Source organism: Mustela putorius, unplaced genomic scaffold (genome assembly GCF_011764305.1).
Source record: "Mustela putorius furo isolate JIRA1106 unplaced genomic scaffold, ASM1176430v1.1 tig00003853_pilon_pilon_pilon, whole genome shotgun sequence".
Lineage (NCBI taxonomy): Eukaryota > Metazoa > Chordata > Mammalia > Carnivora > Mustelidae > Mustela > Mustela putorius.
In genome coordinates this window covers 17,648,893-17,673,300 of record NW_025422005.1, presented here as the reverse complement: position 1 = coordinate 17,673,300, position 24,408 = coordinate 17,648,893, and the positions used below count along the sequence as shown (strand labels likewise).

Here is a 24,408-nt window from a genome sequence, read left to right as displayed (position 1 = left end):
CCCAATCCGTGAAACGGGAATGATTTTTCCTTTGCAGGGTCACGATCACTGCTTATACTTAACGAACTCATAAACATACCAGGCACCGTTCCAAACATTGTATCTATGCTAAACTCACTCAATCAGCACAATGATTCTGTGAAGTAGGCACGATCACAATCTGAAGCTAATGAGAGAGCAGAGCCAGGATCTGAACCTGGACAGTCTGCCTCCAGGCCCCGTGTATTTTCCACAAGGCTACACCACCTGAAGGAGGGAAGCCCAGGGCCTGGGGCTTAGGAGGCGCTCAGTCAACAGAATCTTCCTGCTAGACATGCACAAGTGTGAAGTGGGGTTCCTGCCTTGCCTTAACGACTGTCCTTTCTACTCCTCAAGGGCCCAGACATTTGGCAACATTTTCCCAAGAAGTCAGTCCAGCACCAGTGCCCAGCAAAACAAAAGCAGCAAACTTTGACCTTAGCGCAGTCCCATTTGCCTACCCTAAACTCTTACTGAAGTTTATTTATCGTAACAACCAACGCATTTGAAAATTTTTTAAATTCCTAATTAGAGACCATTAAAAAAAAAAAAAAACAAAAAACACCCGGCTGTTTTCATTTTCCTGTCTTTGTGGCCAGGAATACATATTTTTTTTTTTTTTAAAGATTTTATTTATTTGACAGAGAAAAGACACAGCAAGAGAGGGAACATAAGCAGGAGGAGTGGGAGAAGGGAAAGCAGGCTTCCTGCCAGGCAGGGAGCCCCATGAGGGGCTAGAACCCAGGATCCTGGGATCATGACCCCAGTGGAAGGCAGACGCTTAACGACTGAGCCATCCAGGCACCCCCAGGAATACATATTTTATCTGTTTGTCGTCATAGTGAATGCATAATTTTGTGCTGGGCCATTTTTAGTCACCACAAACCAATTCCCATATTTTACGAAGTTGTCATAATTATCTTTAATCGCTGCAGAATACACCATCAAGCAGGTGAGTGACTCATCCACATCCCTAACCATCAGGCGTGCCCAGTTTGCCAATCATTCTTCATGATGCTTAAATGAGCCTGGGAAGAGAGCTCAGCCTTCTGCTGCGAGAGGGCGGTGTGGGTGACCTTGAGTCCTGGGAGCATGTCTCTCTCCTCCCTCCCACCCTCCCTCCCCTTCCTGTTTTTCTATCTTTCTTTCTTTCCTGAAGTACAGTTGACACATGCGGTGACATAATTGTCTGGTGTAGGACAGGGAGCCTGGACGCCATCCCCTCTCTCTGCTACGCTGTGCTCGCCAGCGCCCCTACCGTCCGCCCGGCGTCCCGCTGTTTGGCACCCAGCAGACAACAAAGCAATGACTGAATTTGCAGGGGGCCAGATCTCTTTAGCTGCCAGTGTTAGGGCACAACAGAGAGTTACTCAGTTCAGAGGATTGAAAGCCATCAGGCGGACGGGGAAGGGACAAATGCAGGGGAAGAATGGGTCTGTTTGGCAGAACAAATAGCTCCCACCAAGCAGAGGTGTGGGCAGGGATTCTGCAGGCTACTCCACTGCGGGAGCCACACGGAGATCAATGCCTGCAGGGCAGCCCCCTCAGTTGCCTCAGTTGCCCTCTGGCTCCTTCTAATACCAAGATCTCCTTCTACGGGAGGGGTTTTCCGCCATTTTTTTGAACTTACAATGTATGCACCAGCATGCGGACATGCTAAGCATGCGCAGTTAAACCCAAGTGCGGAAGGAGCGAAGATGTGTAAGTTTCTTAAGGTGCCAAGCTCTCTGCCCCTGCCCCCCTAGCACGCTGCTTAAAAGCTTCCTGCACTAACCCCAAGGGGAGACAGTGCTCTGACAGTGATCTTCCTGTCTCCTTACTTGTGACAAGGAAGGAAAGTTCTTTGCTTTCAACACTTCCTCAGATTGTGGTCCATTTAACGCACCCCCGGCAGCCAACCCGCCTTGAGTTCAGTTCCAGCAGCACCGCCTCGCAGACACGAGGAAGGAAGACAAACAGGGATAACTGGGCATCTGCTGAGGGATGCGTGATTTCCACACCACCTCGCGTCTCCCAGCCACCAGCTCTGGTCCAGTGGCTCCCACCTGCTTCCAAGCTTCCAGGTAGGTGACTTGGGTGAGGTCACACAGCACAGATTCAAGCCCAGGGCTCCCTGAGAGAAGTCTGTGTTCTGGGGGTTAAGCTTTTTCTGAAGGGGTTGTTCTATGGCTCTGTCGGGCAGCCGTTTCTCCACTCCCCCCGCCAACCACCCTCCCACCTGGGACCACAGGTGTGCGCTGAGGCTGACTAGAGGCAGGGAGGTGACTCAAGCTCAATCCTGGAGAAATTTATTCCTTGCCTCATGAGCAAACTAAGGAGAAAGAACACTCCAGGCCTGTAGAGCACTGCTAGGCTGCTCGTGTCAGAGGAGAAACAGTGACCACCTTCAGCAGCAGGCCAAGCCGGCCTCGAATCCAGCTCTGCTCTCATGGGACTCTGGGCAGTCAGCCAACTTCCCTGAGCTTAACTGTCTCATCCATAAAATGGGGAGAAAAACATTTACCTTACAGGGCGGTTGGGAGGATTTGAGATGGTATGTAAGAAAGTGTTTTGCACTGGAGTGCCTGTGTGGCTCAGTGGGTTAAAGCCTCTACCTTCTGCTCGGGTCATGATCCCGGGGTCCTGGGATTGAGCCCCACATCTGGCTCTCTGCTCTGCAGGGAGCCTGCTTCCCTTCTTCTCTCTCTCTCTCTCTCTCTGCCTCTCTGCCTACTTGTGATCTCTGTCTAGCAAATAAATAAATAAAATCTTAAAAAAAATTTTTTTTTAAGTGTTTTGCACAGTGCCTGGCTGGGAATAGGAATCTGTAGCAGTAGCTTGCTCAAATACCTTACATGCTTCCTCCACCAGTTTATCTGTAGACCTAACACGGGACATAACTGGGCCTGGGAGTTTAGGAGACCATTTTAGAGTCTCCTGTGTTTCTATCAGCTTCTATCAGCTGTGGGATATTGGGAAAAAATAAATAAACAACACAAATTTTACTGTTTAAAATTTTAACTATTTTCTTACCATAAAAGTCTTAAATGCTCCCTGTAGAAATTTTGGATGGTGCATAAAGACAAAAGTGAAATGAAAACTCAATCATAATTCCAGCTCCCAGAGACAACCATGGATGGAAGTGCTGATCTTCCATCCAGTCCTTCAGCGACACATTCTACCGACAGATCTACAGTCCAAAACTAAAAACTAAGATTATCATATTATCTATGCCGATGTAGACATTACTTAGAACGTAAGTGAAAAAAGCATTTTCCCATGAACTCCATACTCCCCACAAGCATGGTCTTCAGTGCTGGGAAATACATCATGCCTCACTCGAATCCCCTATTCCCGGAGGTTCAGGTTCCCGGATTCTAGGACCTGATACTCCCTCTTGTCATCACGGGTAGGACCAAGGGCTTCTCTTACCATGTACAAGAGAAAAGGCCAGCTCACGAGGTGCCTGGTGATATTCTCGCCTGTCATCTTCTCGTGGCTGTTAGGGGCGAATGTCACCAGCAAATAGGTGCCCACGATGGCCAGACCACAGCCGACGAAGGACAAGACGTAGCGCCCTGCAGGGAAGGAGGGAGGCTGTCACAGGCTCACTGCAGGTGCAAGCTTCAGGCCTGTATGTGTTTCTAGAGCAACATGTGATGACCTGCTAATCTTGGTTTTTCTTCACCTCACAAATAGATCATCTCCCTTATTGTTATTTTAAAAAATAACATTCATAAAAAAATAATAATAACATTTAGGGACGCCTGGGCGGCTCAGTCAGTTAAGCAACTGCCTCTGACTCAGGTCATGATCCCAGGGTTCCAGGATCGAGCCCTGTGTGGGCTCCTTGCTCAGCAGGGACTCTGCCTCTCCCTCTCCCTTTACAGTTCCCCCTACTTGTGCTTTCTCTCTCTAATAAATAAATAAATAAAATCTTAAAAATAAATTACATTTAATGTTAAAAAATTTTAGCGAGAGTATAGCATGTATGCCAAAAAGTACTCCACGAATTCTCACAAGGTGAACACACCCGTGTAACCACAACCCAGGTCAAGAAAGGGAACATTAGCAGGACCCCGACGTCCTCACTTGTGTCCCCTTCCAATCACTAGACCACAGCCCTGGGGTAACATTGACTTCTGCCAGCACTGGGAGTTGGCCTGGTTTTGAACTTTCTATAAGTGGACTCGAGCTATATGATTTCTTGTGTCTGTGTTCACGTAAGATGTTTGTGAGTTTGTGAGATTCACTTGTATCTTCGCATGGAGTATAGGGGTGTTTCCTTCATTCTCACACCCGTACGGTGTGTGAACACAATTTATCCCTTCCCATATCCATACCTGTATTTATCCATATGCTGTTCATGGGCGTTTGAATGCTCCCCAAGGTCATAACAAATATTGTTGCTATGGGCATTCTTGTGCCTGTCATTTGGAAAACACACTGCCCCTGTTTCTGTTGGGTGTAAAATTAGGAGTGGGAATTCCCCAGTCAGGGGACAGGTGGACCTTCAGCTTCGTAGTTACTGTCAAATTGTTTTCCAAACTCCATTTCCATTCCTGCTGGGAGAGCATTAGAGTAGAACTGCCTCTTTTTCTCCTTCACAGCAGCCATTCTGCTACTGAATCATGGTTTCAGTGTGCATTTTACAGGGAAGGTTTTAAAGTCAGAATCACTTTATGGGCAATATTAAAAAAACCAAATACAACAAAACCTCACAAGCAAACCTTCAGAGCCTACCATGCACCTTTTAAAAATGACCTTATCATTTCCCATCTGCAAGTTAATCTCATCCCAAGGGACCGGTCCAAAGACTATCAATGTTCTATTCCACAGACCTGTTGGACACTGTTAGGGAGGCCTGGGAGTTTCCTGACTCTTCCCTGGGTCCTGTCACACTCCAGTTGAGCCTTGTGGATTTCGTGAAAAGCCTCTTGAAGTCCAGCCCAGACTTGGGCAAGCTGAGAAGGGCTGTGAGTTCTGAGCTACACACAGTGACCACAAGCCTCTGGATATTTCTGGATAGAACTATCTACATATTTCATTCCATGGTCTCCCAAAAATGTGATACATTTTTGTATCTTTAATTTTCATTCTAGGCCTCATAAGGTGCCCTCAAAACAGATGTTCAGTTTTTCAATGAATGAATGAACCACGGTGAAACTCAATAAATGAGTCCTGTGCTAAGATACAAGAGTCTGTTTTCTTCAGGGAGGGAAAGATCTTACTCATCTCTATGCCTGTGGTGTACAGCACAGGTCTAGCATTGGGTGACTGCTGAATTTAATAAAACTTTAGGGAGGACAGCCATGTACAGTTGTACAAGTTGCTCACTGCACAAAAGCACCTTAACCCGTGGGCTAAAATCTAGCCCATGCTCTGCTCACCAAGGCATGTGCCAGTGGAACCACAGATGCCCAAAGGGGGTATCTTTTTAAAATTCGCATAGGGCACTGCCTGAACTAGCATGTTTCTTATACCAGGACTTTCTAGAGTGATCCTGGAAAGGACATAAAACTACACTGGCCTCAGAACCAGCCCAGCTACCCCTGCATCCCCTACCCTGTTGTGCCATCAGGACTACTGCAAATCACTCTGAGTCTTTTGGTCTTGGCATCATATATTAACTCTTCTTTTTTCAGTGAAAGATTCTTTGACTTGCTCCCATCCTGTACCCATGATTCAGAACAGTGGTTCCCAAACCTGGCTGCATGAGCAAGTTCATCTGGCTGCATGTTTAACCTGCAAGCTCTAATCCAGCTTATACAAGTAATAAAGAATGACTCCTGACCTCCAAGCTTCCCATTCGCTTTGGAACTCATTTAGGTAAAGAGGGTGCTTTTTATCAGGCCTCCTAAAATCCCAACAATGGATGCTCAATAAATATTGATTGAGTGGAATGAAATCAAGCTCCTTTTAAGAAGTCTCACAGATGATTCTGCTGTGTAGCCAGATTTGGGAACTACCAATTAAAAATCCCAGCTCTCAGGAGCCTCATAAGGGTGGACTACACAGCACAGAAGGGGGCAGGAGACAGATGATCTCTAAATTGGGGTGAGCTGGTTTTATAATGAAAAAACAAAAAATAGCGCAAGCACAGAATTAAGAACATGGGCTCAAATCGGTGAACTTACTCAGAAAGTCTTTGGGTTTCCATTTTTCTTTGATGAATATGATTCCTATGATGGCGCTAGCTACAAAAAAATAAAAGCACAAGGAAAAGAAAATGGAGGCTGCTCTCAGTCCAGTGGAGTCCCATTGCCTAGGCCCTAGGATAGACTCATTTGCCTTAGGGCTTGGTACTTCCTACCCTCTCCCTCCTGCTCCCCCAAACTCAGTCCTCTGGTTCCTCTCTTATCCCATCTCAGAAAGGGAGGCTCCTCTCTGAGTCTTCCTGAGGATTTCTACGAGTCCGGGAGCACTGATGTGGAGTACCTGCAGGGTGACAGGTCATTTGCACAGGTTATTTCTGGCATGTCTACCCAAGGTGGGTGCCGTTATTATTCCCATCTGAAAAACGGGACACTGAGGCTGGGAGAAGTGAGTGTGCTCGTCAGGGCCATGCAACTGGTAAGGACTGCCGGACCCCAGGGCCCTTGATCCTTCCATTGCTGTGACTAGCTCTGACATTCTCCCCATGGTTCTTCTGTCTCTGTCTCAGACTTCCTGGTCACTGCCTAGAGGGATGCGGCTGGCATTACTGGGAACAGACCTGGATGGCTATTCTCAGCTCTGTGTGTTCTGGGGTGAGTCACTACCTGCGAGTCTCCATTTGGATCCAGCTCAGGCCAGCTTGCTGCTTGTTAAATACCGAGGAACCCACTGTCGCATGGGCAACCGTGGTGGCGGTCTCTACACCGTATAAATCAGAAACACTACACGTGGGGTCTTCCCACTTTTCTGCCCCTTCCTTCCCTCCTTTCTGTCTCCCTCCTACCCTTCCCCGACTGCCTTATCCTCTTCTTTTTCCTCTCATTTTCTCCCTCTCCCTGAAGGTTGGTTCATCAGCACACCACTGAAAGCACCCCCTTCTCTGAGCTTTAAGGGCAATTCAGTGAGATAATGCATGTAAATCATGTGTCCACAGTAAATACTTGATAACTGACTTATTATTATTATTGAAGTACCTGGGATAGTGACTGATAAGTAATAGGTACCCAACAAATGGTGGCGATTACTTTATTATTTGTTTTTAGTATTGTTTTTTACTGGGTGATTTAAGAAGCTCCGAGAGCCCCTCAATTTCTAGCTGCTGGAGCCTGAGAATCCATCGTTCGACTTCAGTCTCTTATTTTTAAGAATTTGGTTGTGAGAATTACTAAAGTATTAAGTCGGAGGCAACAATTTAAAGCACGTTGTCACTCGATCGCCTGTTTCTCATTGTGAGGAAAGGTTCTGAAGCCTTTTCAGAGGTCAGCTGCGGGCAGAGGATGAATCTCAATCCCATTCAGGGCGGGTCCAAAATACAGACGTAGGAAGTGGGCCAGAGAACACAAGGAAAGGTTGGGACTGGGGAAAACTACTCGCCTCAACTAAAGGCACTCGGATTATATTTTACTATTATTACTAGATTATTAAAACTATTATATTTTTTATTTTAAAAATTATTCTTTATTTAAATTCAACTTCGCTAATGTATACTGTATTGTTGGTTTCAGGGGGCAGGACTTAGTGACTCATCAGTGCTCGTTACATCAGCTCTTCTTCATGCCCATCGCCCAGTCAGCCTTTACCCCTGGACCCTCAAGTCTATGGTCAGATTATATTTTACAACAATATTGTGTGGATAAAAACACAGCATGTTGGAGGACCTCACTCGTCTTGTGGGCCGTTTGGGTACAAAACCCAGGTCAAGAAGGAGGGAGACTCAGGGAAGCCTGGGTGGCTCAGTGGGTAAGACTGCCTTCGGCTCAGGTCATGACCTCAGGTTCCTGGGATCGAGTCCCGCGTCGGGCTCTCTGCTCAGCGGGGAGCCTGCTTCCCCCTCTCTCTCTGCCTGCCTCTCTGCCTACTTGTGATCTGTCTGTCAAATAAATAAATAAAAATCTTTAAATAAAAAAAAAAAGAAAGAAAGAGGGGGACTCTTCATGGGATCGGGAAAAGCAACAGGTTTCCACTTCTTTGCCAACTTCTGGTCATTGGGGGGACTGCCTGGAACTCTGAGAATTCTCACCAAGGGACCCCCTGCCTGACTGATGACATCTGCCACGGGCACAGGCCGGGCGCATGGTTGCTGCCCTTATCTGTGGGGTAGAAGACGCCCTCTTAACTCCAGAAGGAAAAAGACTACTCAAAATGCCACTTTTTCCTTTAAGAGCAGGGAAGTGCTTCTAGGCCATGTGGAGCCTGCCAGCAAGCAGAAGGGAACATTTCAGCGCAAGTTCATGGTCCCCGCTCCTGTGTTCACTAATCTACTAACATCTTTTATTTAAGATGAAAATATTATTTTTTTCCCTAATGCTATTTAATTTGCAGAACACAAACATCAAAGCTCCTTTATCTTTTCCTTGGTTCAAATGCTCTGAGACACTGGTTTGGGGATTACAGAGATCACAGAGAAACGGCAAGTGAGAAAGTGACCGATGCTTCAGACATGATATCAGCTGATGCAAAAAGATCAGAGCCTCAGTGGAAGGCATGTCTATTAGAGGGTAAAAGCTGTCTGAATCCTACGGAAGCTCAGGTTGTCCTGACAGTGCTGGGATGAAAGCTTCATGTTTGTATCTTCCTTCTGCAGTGGGAATAGAAAGCAATTCTGATAAACTTTCTGAGTCTTAAACAGATCACGGAGCCAGACCATCCTGTACCCCAGCCCTGCCACCCTGTATCCCTAGTTCCTCATCTGTAAAGTGGGGATCGTGACACTGTCACCCTCAAAAAGGAGGAGTGGAATTAATATCTGTAAAGCGCTTTGTACTAGGCCAGCGTGTATGAAGCCCTTTGTAAGTGTCAGTGACATTACCAAGCAGAAGCTGCTTTGTTTGCTGAGTATGGTGGCGGCCCAGGTGTGTGGGTCCCAGGGATTAGCAGCGGCAGGGAGGGACCCCGGTCTTACCTATCACGGAGACCGCGCCGAGGGGCACGATCAGCGACAGCGGAGCGAAGGCATAAGAGGCAAACACTCCCAGCTCGCCCAGCAGCATCAGGAACAGGCCCAGCCACCATGTTTTGGTCTTGAAGTAGGCTCGGGGGTCCTTGGAGCCTGCCAGGCGGATGTGGCAGTACTTCTAGAAATCCAAGAAAGAAGGCGATTTGCCCAGAGCTTTTGGGAAAAAGAGGCTATGACATCTGTATCCTAAATCTACCACCTACTTTTATTTGGGAAGATGTGTTTTTTTGGAGTTCCAGCTCAGAGAAGAGGCAAGCCATCCTGATCTCAATACCAGGCTGGCACTCTTAAGACAGCAGTTCTCAAACTGGCCGGGAAGCCTCAGACACTCCCTGGGGAGACCTGGAAATGTGCATTTCTAATGCACAGCACAGGCAGTGTGCAGTCTGGAGCCGGAGCAGGGGTCGAGGACGCCATCCCAGGTTCCCCTGGTTTTAGGTCGAGCATCTTCCTCTAACAGCAGTGCCCCAGAGTCCCCATGCTCAGGGTGTCTGTTTGGCTGCACTCCCTTCTATAGATGAGCCTGAACTCTGCTGGGCAGTCCCGGGGGCATCCGTGGACCCTGCCCTCCCTCAGGTGGATACTTGGCCCAGGTAAGGCCAATAGTCTTTGTTCTGGAATGTGTACTTGGGACATAGAAAGTAGGGAGGTGACCAAGGAGCAAGGCAGTCATGCTCACTTAGCGGACCACAGCTCCCACTTGCAGGGGGAAGGACCGTGATGGGAGCTGCATCCGAGCTGCATCCGCTGCATCCGAGCGGATGCGGAAGCAGAGAGACTGCTCTGTATAACGCAAAGCATGAACCAACAAGAAGCCAGAAGACCATGCAGCCTCCGAAACACACAGGCACAGTCTGGGCACACGGGTGTGCGTAGCGCTGAAAGGTACCGGGTTACTCGTGTGTGTTCTCATCTCTGATCCAGGGAGGGAGGGTGCCTCTCCACAACCCAAAGCTGGGCAGCACAGGCGGAGAGGAGCGGGCCAGCGTGCTGTAGGAATTAACCCGTCCGCAGGTGTCAAACCTCGGTCAGGGTGTCCCAGAGCAGTCCCTGAGACTGGACTTAGGAGGACGTGATTCCTGGAGACATCGTAAGGGAGTGGGAAAGTGAGCCGGAGAAGGGAGCACACCAGTGGAGGGTGCAGAATGAGTGCCCTGGGCAGCAGGGGGGCTCATCCCACGGGGGACCCACTGGGAAACCCTGTGAACCAGCTCAGAGCCATGCGACCACAGGATGGCAGCCTGGGCATTTATACATGGACTCCTGTCCCCCACCGGCTAAAAACTGCTCCAGCGCAGCAACCACCACCATGGCTGCCACCCAATTCACACATGTCCATGGAACCAGTTTCCGGGGCACCCTCAGGAGCTCCCCAATCTATCGGTGTGTGCCAAACCACAGCTGTGGACCAGCTCAGCAGCTCCAGAGCACCCCAGGAAGGTCTAAGTCACGGAGTACGCGGTCATTAGAGTTGAGGGCGGTACGGGATCACGTGGGGGCAAAGAATCAAGAGAGATTCTGGAACAACCACAGGGGATTGCCCAAGGCAGCCCAGGAATGGAGTGGGGGCAACGTCCCATGGCAAGGAGGCAGCTGGGCCCGCACCAGACCCCCCAGCTGACCAGCTGTATCTCTGTCCCCAGACAGTGCTCGTAACCGAGACTTACCTGTAGGTTAAGCGCAATGCTGACCACAAGGTGCCCGAATATGGCCAAAAGGGCGCCGATCAAGTTCTCCTGCAAGGAAAGTTCCCAGGAGCAGATGTGAGCTGGGTCTAAGCCAAAGGGCCCCAGGGACACAGAAGAAACCCCACCCTTCGCTGTCCCAAAACAAAAGCAGAAAGACATCTGCCACAAAGCCACAACCTAGACCTGCTATTGGAGTTTTACCGTTTACTACTCAAGGTTAATGCGGCTGCCTTGTTGGTTTACAAAACACCGCCCTGAGCTGGACACTTCTAGAAAGCAACTGTCCTGGGTCCAGGGTCACAATGACCCGATAAGGCCTAAACCTGCTCTGCTCTTTCCTTACTGTACTGACTCGTGCAGTCTTGTGCACACAAGCAACATTCAGAAACTGGAATTTACAAGAGAAACACAGATGGAGGTACTATTTTCCATTTAATCAATGGACTCTTCATGTTCCCAGAGGGGTCTCAATGAGGCCCTTTAAACTGGCTAATTCGCTCCTGGCATTTTTAATGATTTCATTTATAAACTTTTAACTTCTGTCACCTTAAAAATAAGGTTCAGATTCTTTAGCATGGCATCTTCTTTTAACTTCAAAAGACAATTACTAGGCATATATTCATCGTACAATAACCAGGAAATACAAAGAAATGACAGGAAGAGTAAAAATCACAACAAAACAGAAAAGCCACCTGTAATTCTAAACCCAGAGCTAACTACTGCAGACATTTTGTTCTTATAAACTTTTTTCTTGTTCTTGTAAATTTTTTTTCTGTTCATGAATTCAGATATGAATGGCAATGTTAGTTTATTTTGCAAAAATAAGATTATAATCTGTTTTATAACCTGTTCCTTTACTTAAGAAATTATAAACACGGGGCGCCTGGGTGGCTCAGTGGGTTAAGCTGCTGCCTTCGGCTCAGGTCATGATCTCAGGGTCCTAGGATCAAGTCTCGCATCGGGCTCTCTGCTCAGCAGGGAGCCTGCTTCCCTCTCTCTCTCTGCCTGCCTCTCCATCTACTTGTGATTTCTCTCTGTCAAATAAATACATAAAATCTTTAAAGAAAAAAAAAGAAAGAAAAGAAAAGAAATTATAAACACATTCCCATCGGGCATATTTAATTCATCACTTAAAAATATATATATTTTATTTATTGTAGGGGCGCCTGCGTGGCTCAGTTGTTAAGTGTCTGCCTTCAGCTCAGGTCATGATCCCAGGTCCTGGGATGGAGCCTCACATTGGGCTCCCTGCTCAATGGGAAGCCTGCTTCTCCCTCTTCCACTCCCCATGCTTCTGTTCCCTCTCCTTAAGTGTTCTAATTCAGCTCAGGTCATCATCCCAGGGTCCTGGGATCGAGCCGTGCATCAGGCTCCCTGCTCCACAGGAAGCCTGCTTCTCCCTCTCCCACTCCCCCTACGTGTGTTCCCTCTCTTGCTGAATTTCTCTTTGTCAAATAAATAAAATATTTTTAAAAGGATTTTATTTATTTATTTTAGAGAAATGAGAGAGCGAGAGAGCGTGAGTTGGGGGGAAGGGGCCAAGGAAGAGACGCAGAAGACGTCCCACTGAGCAGGGAGCCTGACACAGGGCTCAGTCCCAGGACCCTGGGATCATGACCTGGCCCAAAGTCAGACTGTTAACCAACGGAGCCACACAGGTGCCCCTAAGTCATCATTTTTAATAAATACCAAATAACTCGTCATTTGATACGCTATATTTTATATCATTGCTTCTCCACTGTTGGATACTTGGGCCGTTTCTTTTTTTTTTTTTTAAACACCGCTGTGATCGAGTATCTACTACATGCATTTTTGTACATTTATGAGGATTACTCCCTTGGGATACATTCTTAGGACGACTGCCGAGTCAAAGGGCACTTGCCTCAGCATGGAAACCAGACTGCCGAGTCAAAGGGCACTTGCCTCAGCATGGAAACCACACTATGCTACTTCCCCCACAAGCCCTCCAGGGTTTTTTTTCACCACTAAACACCAAAGAATGTTCTCTTAGCCAAATATGAATCCTCCCAGCCCAGGATGGGCCTTTTTCAACTCCCCTTCTGCTCTAGAGGTTCCCCCACCTGGCCGCCCTCCCTGTGAAATTGGTCAGCTCTGAAAGGCCTGGGCTGGGTGCTAGCAAACCAAGAGTAAACAAGGCAAACACAGTCTTGCAGTTCATCTGAGAGACAGATAATTAGCAAGCATAAGGCAGGAAGTCAACCCTCTGTCCCCTTTTCTCCCCTCTTCCCTGGAATGCTGAGGGCCTAGACAACTAAGAAGGCAGTTGGCTATGAGTTAGGGTGGAAGGAGGGAGGGGGTGTCTACGGATGGAAACCACCATGGCTGTCCTTGACTTTGTCCCCAGCAAGGTGCAGCATTGCAGAATAAAGAAAAGACATTGAGCGGGGAGCCCGGAAACATGGGCTCTAGTTTCAGCTTTGCTGTCTCATCACAGCATGACCTTAGATGAGTCCCTTCCCCTCATCAGGCTTGTATGCCCCTGTCTGGAAAATGTAGATGGTGGCCCAGATAACCTCACTTAAGCCCTGGGTCAGGGACAGACTGCCAAGGAAAAGCAAGTGAAGGATCAGGGCACGCAGGAAACGGACTTATATTCATTTCACTTCATACAACAACTCTTTAATAGAAGGTCACTGAGGGCATCTCATGGACCCAAGGGAGCTGGCTTCCACTTCTTCCCAAGATGGCTCTCATAGCCTGAGCTATACTTCCTTGATCCTTCGCCATCTCTGTTCTATGTGTTTTTGTTGTCTCTTTTCAGACAGAATCAAGCAGAAGCCATGTCTGTCCTGTAGGATCACAGGACCTCATAGCTCAAAGGGTCACTGGAGATCAACCAGGCCAGGGTTTCCCTAACTGGGTTCCTAGAGAGGTGAATGGAGCTCTGAGGCAAAAAGCACAACATGGTTATATATAAGCTGGATCCTCGGTCCACTGCTTGGAGGCCTACAGGTGGGTCCTCCTTGTCCACCCCAGGTGTCCCAAACCTACAAGGCTCTAGAACTTTTAGTCTGCAGACATCTCTGATGCTCACACCTGCTGTCTTAACCACATTCTTTTTCTTATGGTAATAACACCCTGATTTTGCTGTAAGCACTCCCCCATGCCCCCAACTTCCCCTTGTATGGTCTTGTGGGGACTGTCATTCCAAGTGCTTCATCCTCTCCTGGACCATGATGGGCCTATGACCCAGAAACCCTTTCTGGATCTATATGTATATAAACATACACATATGCACGTGTGCGTGCACACGCGTGTGCACACACAATTTTTTTTTTTTTAAGACAGAGAGAGTCTGCCAGTGTGGGGGAGGGGCAAAGGAAGAGAGAGGATCTTAAGCAGGCACCACACTCAGCACTTGGTATGGAGCCCGATATAGGGCTCGATCTAAAAACCTGGAGATCATGACCTAAGCTGAAATCAAGCCTCAGATGCTTCCCTGACTGAGCCCTCCAGGTGTCCCAAATCTTGAATAGAGAAGCTTGAAGGCTGAAAGAAGTCTGGGCTCATTGCTGCCCAAGACCAGGCCTGGGCAAGTCAGGCCCCAGGAGCCATCCAGAAGCCTGCTTCCCTAGCTCTTCCTTCCGTTCTGGGAGCAGTCCCGCAGTCTTTTTTGCTTAAGAGCTGGTTTCTGTTACTTGCCCCACAGAGTCTGAGTCAATGCTTCACTGTACACAGTCTGGGAACATGTATATACTTAGTTCAATTCCTAGTAAACATGAATGTTTATTTCTTCTTCTTTCTTTCCTTAGAGAGGTAGCTTCTACAGACAAAAAAAGGCTACCTGTATCACTTTGATTTCTTAAAAAAAATTTATTTGCCATAAAAGTAATAGATTCATGAATCTAGTTTCTTTTAAACAAAATCTTACTAGGAACTAGGAAATTCTTAGAAGTTTAATAAATTGCACTTATGATTATATGATTATGCTCTTAAATAGTTCAGTGCTGTTTACCTACAATAAATTCTGTTATTCCTTTCAATTTAAAAACCAAATTATAGAACTTCTGCTTCCAGCAAGATGGAGTAGACTTACTTTTCCCTGTGCTTCCTGCATTGGACATTATATATAAATTGGACATTATATATAAAGGAAACACAAGACAACTCCGAAAGGTGAGAAGAAGGCAGACAGGGTGGGGAGCTGGGGGCCTGAGGAACAGCACCATGGCAGGGTCCCTGGATCTTCTCTTCACCTCACATACTTCAAACTTGCAGCTGAAGAAGCGGGCAAACTGGGAGTATCAACGGGTATAGACAAAAAAGCTCTAAGAGAGCATGGGCTCTTTAGTCAAAAGACCAGGAGACGAGCCACCAAGCAAGACAGAAAACTTTAAGACAAGTGCTGTTCCAAACATCACAGGAAAAGAAAATGATACCCACCCATCCCACACCAGCGTAAGCCAAGTAGGGGGCCTACATTTCCAACCTTTCATGGTTATCATGGGGCTCCTCAACTCACATGCTGGGACTATGAGAGAAGGCCAAGGAGGGATCTGAGGTCCAGGGATGAGGCATGCCCTCCCCCCTACTGCCCCGGCCCCACAGAGTGAGAAGAGTCCACGCGGGGAGCCTGGTCTTCTATCCCCAGCTAGCAGCAAAGAAACACCCTTCTACTGGGCCGTGTCAGTGGAGACCTGGTAGAGAGGCAAGACCTTCGCCATTATACCTTCACAATTACACTGTCCCCAAGTTGGGGTTACCATTTGTAGTAAATCGCAGTGATGGCCGCCAGCCATTTCTCTCACCACTCCCATCAAGAGGGGGGAACTTTCCCTCCCACCACTTGAATCTGGATGGGTTTGTGATCAACAGCATGACATTGGGTTGAGGGTGGGGAACTTCTGGGCTCAGGCCCCATAACTTCTACTTTTGCACAGAAGGGAACTCAACCACATATAAAGAAGTCCAGTCTATCCATAAGAAGAGAGAGGCCCCCTGTGGAAGACCAAACAGATACACAAGTGGGTCAGGTCGACACCCGGAGAAGAGACAGGCCCAGCCATCTCAGCCAACGGCCAGCTGAGTAAGTCAACCTGGCTGAGGCTCCAGGCATGAGTGATTCCACCTTGGATTCTCCAGCTCCAGTCCCGGCTTCAGCCCAACACCACAGATGATACTATATGAGCAAAGATGAGCCCTTGCTGCTGAGCCCTGCCCACATTCTTCGTTTCTTAAAATAACTTTATTGTAAGAACATGTCACATAAGATCTACCTCCTTAACAACTTGGGTGTATGGTGTAGTGCTGTTAACTACAGGCACAAGGATCTCTAGAACATGTTCATCTTCCGTAACTGAGACTTCATGCCTGTTGAGTAGCAACTCCCGTTTCCCCACCCTCCTGCCCCAGCAACCACCATCCTCCTCTCTGATTCTGAGTCTGACTCTGGTAGACAGCTCACAGAGGGGGAATCATGCAGTGCTTGTCTGCTGGGTGACTTAACAAACATTTATTTCTCACAGTTCTAGAGGAGGGGGAAGTCCAAGATCAAGGTTTTGGCTGATTCTATTCCTGCTTAGAGTTCTCTTCCTGGTCTGCAGTTGGACACCATCTTCAAGTTCCCTCACATGGTAGAGAAAGATTATCTCCCTCTTTGTCCCTTCTTACAAGGGCATTAATCTCATTCATGAGGGCCCCACCTTCATGACCTAATTATCTCCCAAGGTCCTACTTCCAAAACATCACACTGGGGTTTAGGGCTTTAACATATAAATGGGGGGGTGGGGCTGATGAACAGAGTTCATCAGGCTGACCACAGAGAGGACACAGACTTTACAAAAAGAGTTTAGAAAAATCACAAAACAAGGAACAAAACAAACCAGAACAAGCAACAACAAACGGGGTGTAGATCTGATTTCCACAGCTGCAATGTAATATTTGAAATGACCAGTTTGCATGGGTGTTGTAAAACCACGCCACTAAATCCCAAGCATTTCCACCACCCCCAAAAAAGAAATCCTAAACCTATTGGCAGTCCCTCTCCATTCCCCACCAGCCCAGCTCCAGGCCACCATTAATCTACTTCCTGTCTCTACAGACTTGCCTATTCTGGACAGTTCACATAAATGGAATCCTAAGGGATGTGGTTGTGTCTGGTTTCTTTCACCGAGCATAATGCTTTTAAGGCTCGTATGTTATAACATGTACCCGTACTTCATTCCTTTTTATAGTCAAATAATATTCCATCAATGGATATAACATTTTGTTTACCCATTCACCAGTTACAGTTGTGTCATCTCCACTTTCTCTCTATTGCAAGTAATGTTATTAACATGCTTGTACAAGTTTCTGTAGAGACATATATTTTTTATTCTCTTGGGTATCTACAGTGACTATTTTAACTTTGGGGGGGGTGTTAAATGGTTTTCCATAGTGGCTGCACCTGTTTACATTCTCACCAGTAGAGGACTCCCAATTTCTCCACATCTTTGTCAATACTCATTATTTTTCTTATTTTTTAAGATTTATTTATTTTTTAAAAGATTTTATGTATTTATTTGACAGAGAGAGACCACAAGTAGGCAGAGAGGCAGGCAGAGAGAGAGAGGAGGAAGCAGGCTCCCTGCTGAGCAGAGAGCCCGATGCGGGACTCGATCCCAGGACCCTGAGATCATGACCCGAGCCGAAGGCAGCGGCTTAATCCACAGAGCCACCCAGGCGCCCCTAAGATTTATTTTTTTAATTTAATTTTATTTTTCTTTAAATATTTTGTTTATTTATTCATTTGACAGAGAGAGACACAGCAAGAAAGAGAACACAAGCAGGGGTTGTGAAAGCAGGAGAAGCAGGCTTCCTGCCGAGCAGAGAACCTGATGCTCAGCTCGATCCCAGGACCGTAGGATCATGACCTGAGCCAAAAGCAGACACTTAATGATGGAGCAACCCAGGTGCCCCTATTTATTTATTTTAAAGGGGGGAGGCGTACACAGTGGAAAGGGCAGACAAAGAGGGAGGGAGAGAATCTCAAGCAGACTCCCCACTGAGTGCAGAGCTCGACCTGGGGCTTGATCTCACAACCCTGAGATCATGACCTGAGCTGAAATCAGGAGTTGGATACTTAAACAATTTACCCATCCAAGTGCCCCATTACTTTCCTTGTTAAAAAATGTATGACAGTTGGGGCGCCTGGGTGGCTCAGTGGGTTAAAGCCTCTGCCTTCGGCTCAGGTCATGATCCCAGGGTTGTGGGATCGAGCCCCGCATCGGGCTCTCTGCTCTGCTTCCTCCTCTCTCTCTCTGCCTGCCTCTCTGCCTACTTGTGACCTCTGTCAAATAAATTAAGAAAAAAAAAAATGTATGACAGTTACCCTAATGGGTATGCAGAAGAGTCTAATTGTGGTTTTGATAATGCAGTTCCCTAAGACTAATGACACTGAACACCTTTCCACATGTTTACTATCCATTTATCTTCTTTGGAGAAATATTTATTCAAAATCTTTGCCTATTTTTAAAATTTGAGGTTAAGAGTCACATATACTAAAAATTGACCATTAACCATCTTAAAGAGTGCACGTCAGTGGCATTTAGTAGGCTCATAATGTTGTGCAACCTTCTGCACATTTAAAAAAAAAAAAAACTTGGGTTGTAAGAGTTCTTTACATATTTGGATACTAAACTTTTCCCAGATACATGATTTACAAATATTCTCTTTGATTCTGTGGGTCATATTTTTATTCTTGATAAACTGCTTTGACATACAAAAGTTTTAATTTTGATGAAGTTTATTTTTTCTTTTGTTGCTATGCTTTTTTTTTTCTAAAAAAAAAAAAAAAACAGAGAAGAGAACAATGTAATCCAAGTTCACAAGGATTTATACAGGCATACCTTGTTTCATTGTGCTTTCCCATAGGGCACTTTGAAGATATTGTATGTTTTATAAATTGAAGGTTTGGTTTAATTGTTCTTCAAGCAGGGATGCCTGGGTGGCTCAGTTGGTTAAGCCACTACCTTTGGCCCAGGTCATGATCTCAGGGTCCTGGGATCGAGTCCCTCATCGGGCTCTCTGCTCAGCCGGGAGCCTGCTTCTCTCTCTCTCTCTCTCTCTCTCTCTCTGCCTGCCTCTCTGTCTACTTGTGATCTCTCTCTGTCAAATAAATAAATAATCTTTTAAAAAAAAAGTTAAAAAAAAACTTCCTTCAACCAAATCCATCAACACCATTTTCCCAACAGCATTGGCTCACTTTGTGTCTCTATGTCATATTTTTTTTTTTTTTAAAGATTTCATTTATTTACTTGAGAGAGAGACAGTGAGAGAGAGCATTAACAAGGAGAAGGTCAGAGAGAGAAGCAGACTCCCCGTGGAGCTGGGAGTCCGATGTGGGACTCGATCCCGGGACTCCAGGATCATGACCTGAGCCGAAGGCAGTCGTCCAACCAACTGAGCCACCCAGGCGTCCCTCTATGTCATATTTTTAACTCTTGTAATATTTCAAGCATTTTCACTATCACTGTATTTGTTAATGTTAATCTGTGATCACTGATCTTTGATGTTATGACTGTAATTGTTCTGGGGTGCCATGAACCATGCCCATATAAGACAATGACCTTAATCAATAAAGGTCTTTATTGACACAAAGGTTTTGTGTGTTCTGGCTGCTCCACCAATATGCTGTTGTCTATCTCTCTCCCTGCCCTGGGGCCCCCCTATGTCCCGAGACACAATCGTGAAATTAGGCCAGTTAATAAGTCTACGGTGCCTCTAAGTGTTCAGGTGAAAGGAAGAACCAAATGTCTCTCACTTTAAATCAAAAGCTTAGAAATGATTGGGGCACCTGGCTGGCTTAGTTGGTAGAGCACGCAACTCTTGATCTCAGGGTTGTAGGTTCAAGCCCCATGTTGGGTGTAGAGATTACTTAAGAATTTTTTCTTTAATTAAAAAACAAAAGCTAGACATGATTAAGCTCAGTAAGGAAGGCTTGTGCAAATGCTAGATGGACTGAAAGCTAGGCTTCCTGTTCCAAATAGTTAGCCATGTTGTGAATGCAAAGCAAAAGTTCTTGAAGGAACTTAAAAGTGCTACTCCAATGGACACATGAATGATAAGAAAGTGAAACTTGCTGATATGGAGAAAGTATGAATGGTCTGGATAGAAGATCCAAGTAGCCACCCGCATTTCTTAAGCCAGAGCATAATCCACAGCAAGGCCCTCATACTCTTCAATTCTGTGAAGTCTGAGTGAGGGAAGAAGCTGCAGAAGGAAAGTCTGAAGCCAGCAGAAATTGGTTCATGAAGTTTAAGGAGAGAATCCATCTCCATAAAGTAAAAGGGCAAGGGGAAGCAGCAGGTGCTGATGGAGAAGCTGCAGAAGTTCTCCAGAAAACCTAGCTCAGATAATTGATAATTGATGAAGGTGGCTACCCCAAACAACAGATTTTCAGTGTAGACCAAACAGCCTTCTATTGGAAGATGCCATCGAGAATTTCATAGCTGGAGAGAAGTCAATGCCTGGTTTAGAAGCTTCAAAGGATGGGGCACCTGGGTGGCTCAGCTGATTAAGCATCTAAGTCTTGATCTCAGTCTTTTTTTCTTTTTTTAAAGATTTTATTTATTTATCAGAGAGAGGGGGGGGGAGAGCAAGCACAGGCAGACAGAATGGCAGGCAGAGGCAGAGGGAGAAGCAGGCTCCCAGCCGAGCATGGAGCCCGATGTGGGACTCGATCCCAGGACGCTGGGATCATGACCTGAGCCGAAGGCAGCTGCTCAACCAACTGAGCCACCCAGGCGTCCCTTGATCTCTGTCTTGATCTCAGGGTTGTGGGTTCAGGCCCCACCTTGAGAAAAACACAGGCTGACTGTCTTGTTAAGGGCTAATGCAGCTGATGACTTTAAGCTGAAGCCAATGTTCATTTGCCATTCCAAGAACCCTAGGGCCCTTAAGACTTCCGCTAAATCTATTCAGCTCATGCTCTATAAAGAGAGCAACAGAATCTGGATGAGAGCACATCTGTTGACAACTTGGTTTATCATATATTTTAGGCCCACTGTTGAGACTTACTGCTCAGAAAAAAAGGCTTCTTCTTCCAAGACTTTATTGCTCACCGACAATGCACTTGGTCACCCAAGAGCTCTGATGAAGATGTACATCGAGATTAATGTTGTTTTCATGCCTGCTAATACCTCATCCATTCCACATCCCATGGATCAAGGAGTAATTTCAACTTACAAGTCCTACTATTTAAGAAATATATTTCTTGGGGTGCCTGGGAAGCTCAGTTGGTTGCGCGACCAACTCATTTCAGCACAGGTCATCATCTCAGAGTTGTAAAATGGAGCCCCACATGGGGCTCCCTGCACAGCATGGAGTCTGCTTGTCTCTCTTCCTCTGCTCCTCCCCCTACTCTCTCTAAAATAAATAAATGAAATCTTTAAAAAAATGTATTTCTTAAGGCTATTGCTGTCATAGACAGTGATTTCTCTGATGGCTCTGGGAAAAGTAAACTGAAAACCTTCAGGAAAGGATTCACCATCCTAGATGCCATTAAGAACATTCATGGTTCATGGGAAGAGGTCGAAATACCAATATTCACAGGAGTTTAGAAAAAGCTGATTCCCACCCTCATGGATGACTGTCAGTGTTCAAGACTTCAGTGGGGGAAGTAGGTGCAGATGTGGTGGGAATAGTAGGAGAGCTTCAATGTGAAGTGGAGCCTGAAGATGGGACTGAATGGCTGTAATCTCGTGAGAAAACTTGAACAGATGAGAAGGTCTTCTTTAGTTTTTAAAAGATTTTATTTATCTGAGAGAGACAGAGTGAGAGAGCATGAATGTGAGCAGGGGGAGAGGCAGAGGGAGAAGGAGTGAGAGAATCTCAAGCAGACCCCACGATGAGTGCAGAGCCAAAGTGGGACTTGATCCCACAACCCTGAGATCATGACCTGAGCTGAAATCAACAGTTGGCCACTCAACCCACTGAGCCACCCAGGCGCCCTGAAGAGGTGCTTCTTATGGATGAGCAAAGAAAGTGGTGGATGGAATCTACTCCAGGTGAAGATGTCTTGAAGATTGTTGAAATGAAGCAAATGACTTGGAATATTACATAAACCTGGTTAATAAAGCAACAGCAGGGTTTGAGAGGACTGACTACGATTTTGATAGAAGTTCTACTGTGGGTAAGAGGCTTTCAAACAGCATCACATGCTACAAAAAAATCCTTCATGCAAGGAAGAGTCAGTTAATGCAGCAAACTTCACTGCTGTCTTATTTCAAGAAACTGCCATGGCCCAACTTTCAGCACCCAACACCCTGATCAGTCGGCAACCATCGACGTGGAGGCAAAAGACTGTGACTTGCCAAAGCTCACATAGTGATTAGCATTTTTAAGCAATCAATTATTTTGTATTTTTTTCTTTTGTGTTAAATAGACAAATTTTCTAGTGTACCATTTAAAAAAAAAGATTTTATTTATTTATTTGCGAGACAGAGCTAGAGCACTGTGAGCAGGGAGGGGGCAGAGGAGAGGATGTTCAAACAGACTCGCAGCTGAGCACAGACACCCACACAGGGCTTGATCTCTGGATGCAAGAGATCATGACCTACTGAAAACAAGAGTCAGACACTCAACCAACTGAGGCAGTCAGGTGCCCCTCTATTATACCATTTTAATTCCCTTATCATTTCCTTTATTATTTATTTTTGAGTTATTTTCTTAGGGATTGTGCTGAGGATTGTAATTACCATACTGAAGCATGTGATAAAGCATTTATAATTACATTTGTATGTACAGATACTATAATATTTGTTTTTGACATAGTATATAATTAAAATATATGTGTTGAGACACTTGGCTGGCTCAGTCAATGGAGCATGTGACTCTTGATCTCAGGGTCATGAGTTCAAGCTCCATGTTGGACATGGAGCTTACTTAAAAATTTTTTTTAAGTAAAATATATATATTGCAATACAGTATAGGCAATGGTGTAGTAAAATTAACAAGATGTCAATTTCCCCAATCTTTTCTAGATAGGTTAAGCCAACATGGCTCTAAGTGAAAATTTATCAGCATAATTGATAGTGCCTTTCTGGTAAACTTCACAGAAATTGTTGAGAACATACCCCCCTCAAATATGTTATTTTGGCATAATCATTATTTTGAATTAAAGTTACTTAAGAAATAGCCAGTACAAAAAGGGTACTCTGAGACCCCTTTATCCATGAAAGCAGGAAGTAATTCTTCCATGTGAAAGGTACTTTCCCAATATGCACCAGGAGGAAGAGACACATCCTTATCACCAGAGATCAGGAATTTAGGGCCAAGAAGGCTACATAAACAAACCTAGTTACCACCTCATTAATTTACTACCCCAAGCCCAACCCTTTGTCTTGTCAATTCTTCACAAATTTATAGTTTCTTTGTCTAAAAGGTATAAAAGCTGCCTGCTTTGGTCACTTCTTTGAGCATCATATCTTTGGCACTCCCATATGTATGAAATTAAATTTTTCTCCTGTGAATCTGTTGTATGTCAGTTTAATTATTAGGCCAGCCAAAGAATCTAGAGGGGAAGGGAACCTAGATTGTGAAAGCAAAACAAATCCTGTTGTAAATTAACAGGGGCACCTGGGTGGCTCAGTCAGTTAAGTGTGTGCCTTTGGCTCAGGTCATGATCCCCCCAGGGTTCTGGGATCAAATTCCCCATCAGGCTCCCTGTTCAGCACGAAGCCGGCTTCTCCTCCCTGCTACTCTGCCTACTTGTGCTCTCTCTCTGTGTCAAATAAATAAATAAAATCTTTAAAACAAGAAAATAAATTAACTGTATAGAGTACTTTGTTTTGAAGAAAAATAAGAGGCTCTCCTTGTATTGTTAGCTGATAAGTCAATAAAAATAATTTATCACTATGTGGGGTTTTTTTTAAGTAGGTTCCACACCAAGTACGGAGCCCAATATGGGGCTTAAACTCATGACCCTGAGATCAAGACCTGAGCTGAGATCAAGAGTTAGAAGCTTAACTGACTACGCCACCCAGACACCCCTGCCACAATGTGATTTTTTAGCATATAATTCGGAAGAAGTTGAAAGAATTTAGGGATGAGCACTATAATAACATTCTTCCATCCCAGGTACTTATGTGAACGGGTTCTCAGGGCTTCTAGCTATAAAACCCAAAACCTACAACAGAACTGATGCTAAAATCTGTCTCATTCTAGCAATCAATAATATTCATCTTGACTATTGGGGAGAAAAGGGAGAAAAAGTCCCTTTCAGATACTCATTCCTAATACAATATTATTTTATGCTTAACAATTATAATGAGACTTTATATTACATTCACCAATTGCTTCTAAAGCTTCTGGATTGAGTCAGTACTTCTGAAACTGTGAAATAGAAAGCCTGAGGCCCAGGGACGCCTGGGTGGCTCAGTTGGTTAAGCAGCTGCCTTCGGCTCAGGTCATGATCCCAGCGTCCTGGGATCGAGTCCCACATTGGGCTCCTTGCTCGGCAGGGAGCCTGCTTCTCCCTCTGCCTCTGCCTGCCATTCTGTCTGCCTGTGCTTGCTCTCCCCCTCTCTCTCTGATAAATAAATAAAATCTTTAAAAAAAAAAAAAAAAAAAAAAAGCCTGAGGCCCAAGATCATTTCAGCCAGATCACCAAAC

At 45.7% G+C, this 24,408-nt stretch overlaps 1 protein-coding gene across 3 annotated transcripts in view; it reads right to left on the bottom strand.

Annotated features, from left to right (window-relative positions):
• The window catches only part of NIPAL3 (NIPA like domain containing 3), a 53,368-nt gene that overhangs the window by 18,168 nt on the left and 10,792 nt on the right, over positions 1-24,408 (bottom strand). For 2 of the 3 annotated variants that reach the window (XM_004741164.3, XM_045063961.1), the window contains exons 3-6: positions 10,777-10,845; positions 9,056-9,227; positions 6,135-6,194; positions 3,430-3,575 (exon numbers count right to left, since the gene is read on the bottom strand). In XM_004741164.3, coding sequence (XP_004741221.1) covers positions 3,430-3,575; positions 6,135-6,194; positions 9,056-9,227; positions 10,777-10,845 — 447 coding nt within the window. The remainder of the gene's footprint in view (positions 1-3,429; positions 3,576-6,134; positions 6,195-9,055; positions 9,228-10,776; positions 10,846-24,408) is intronic. The other variant, XM_004741165.3, reaches the window with a different exon arrangement.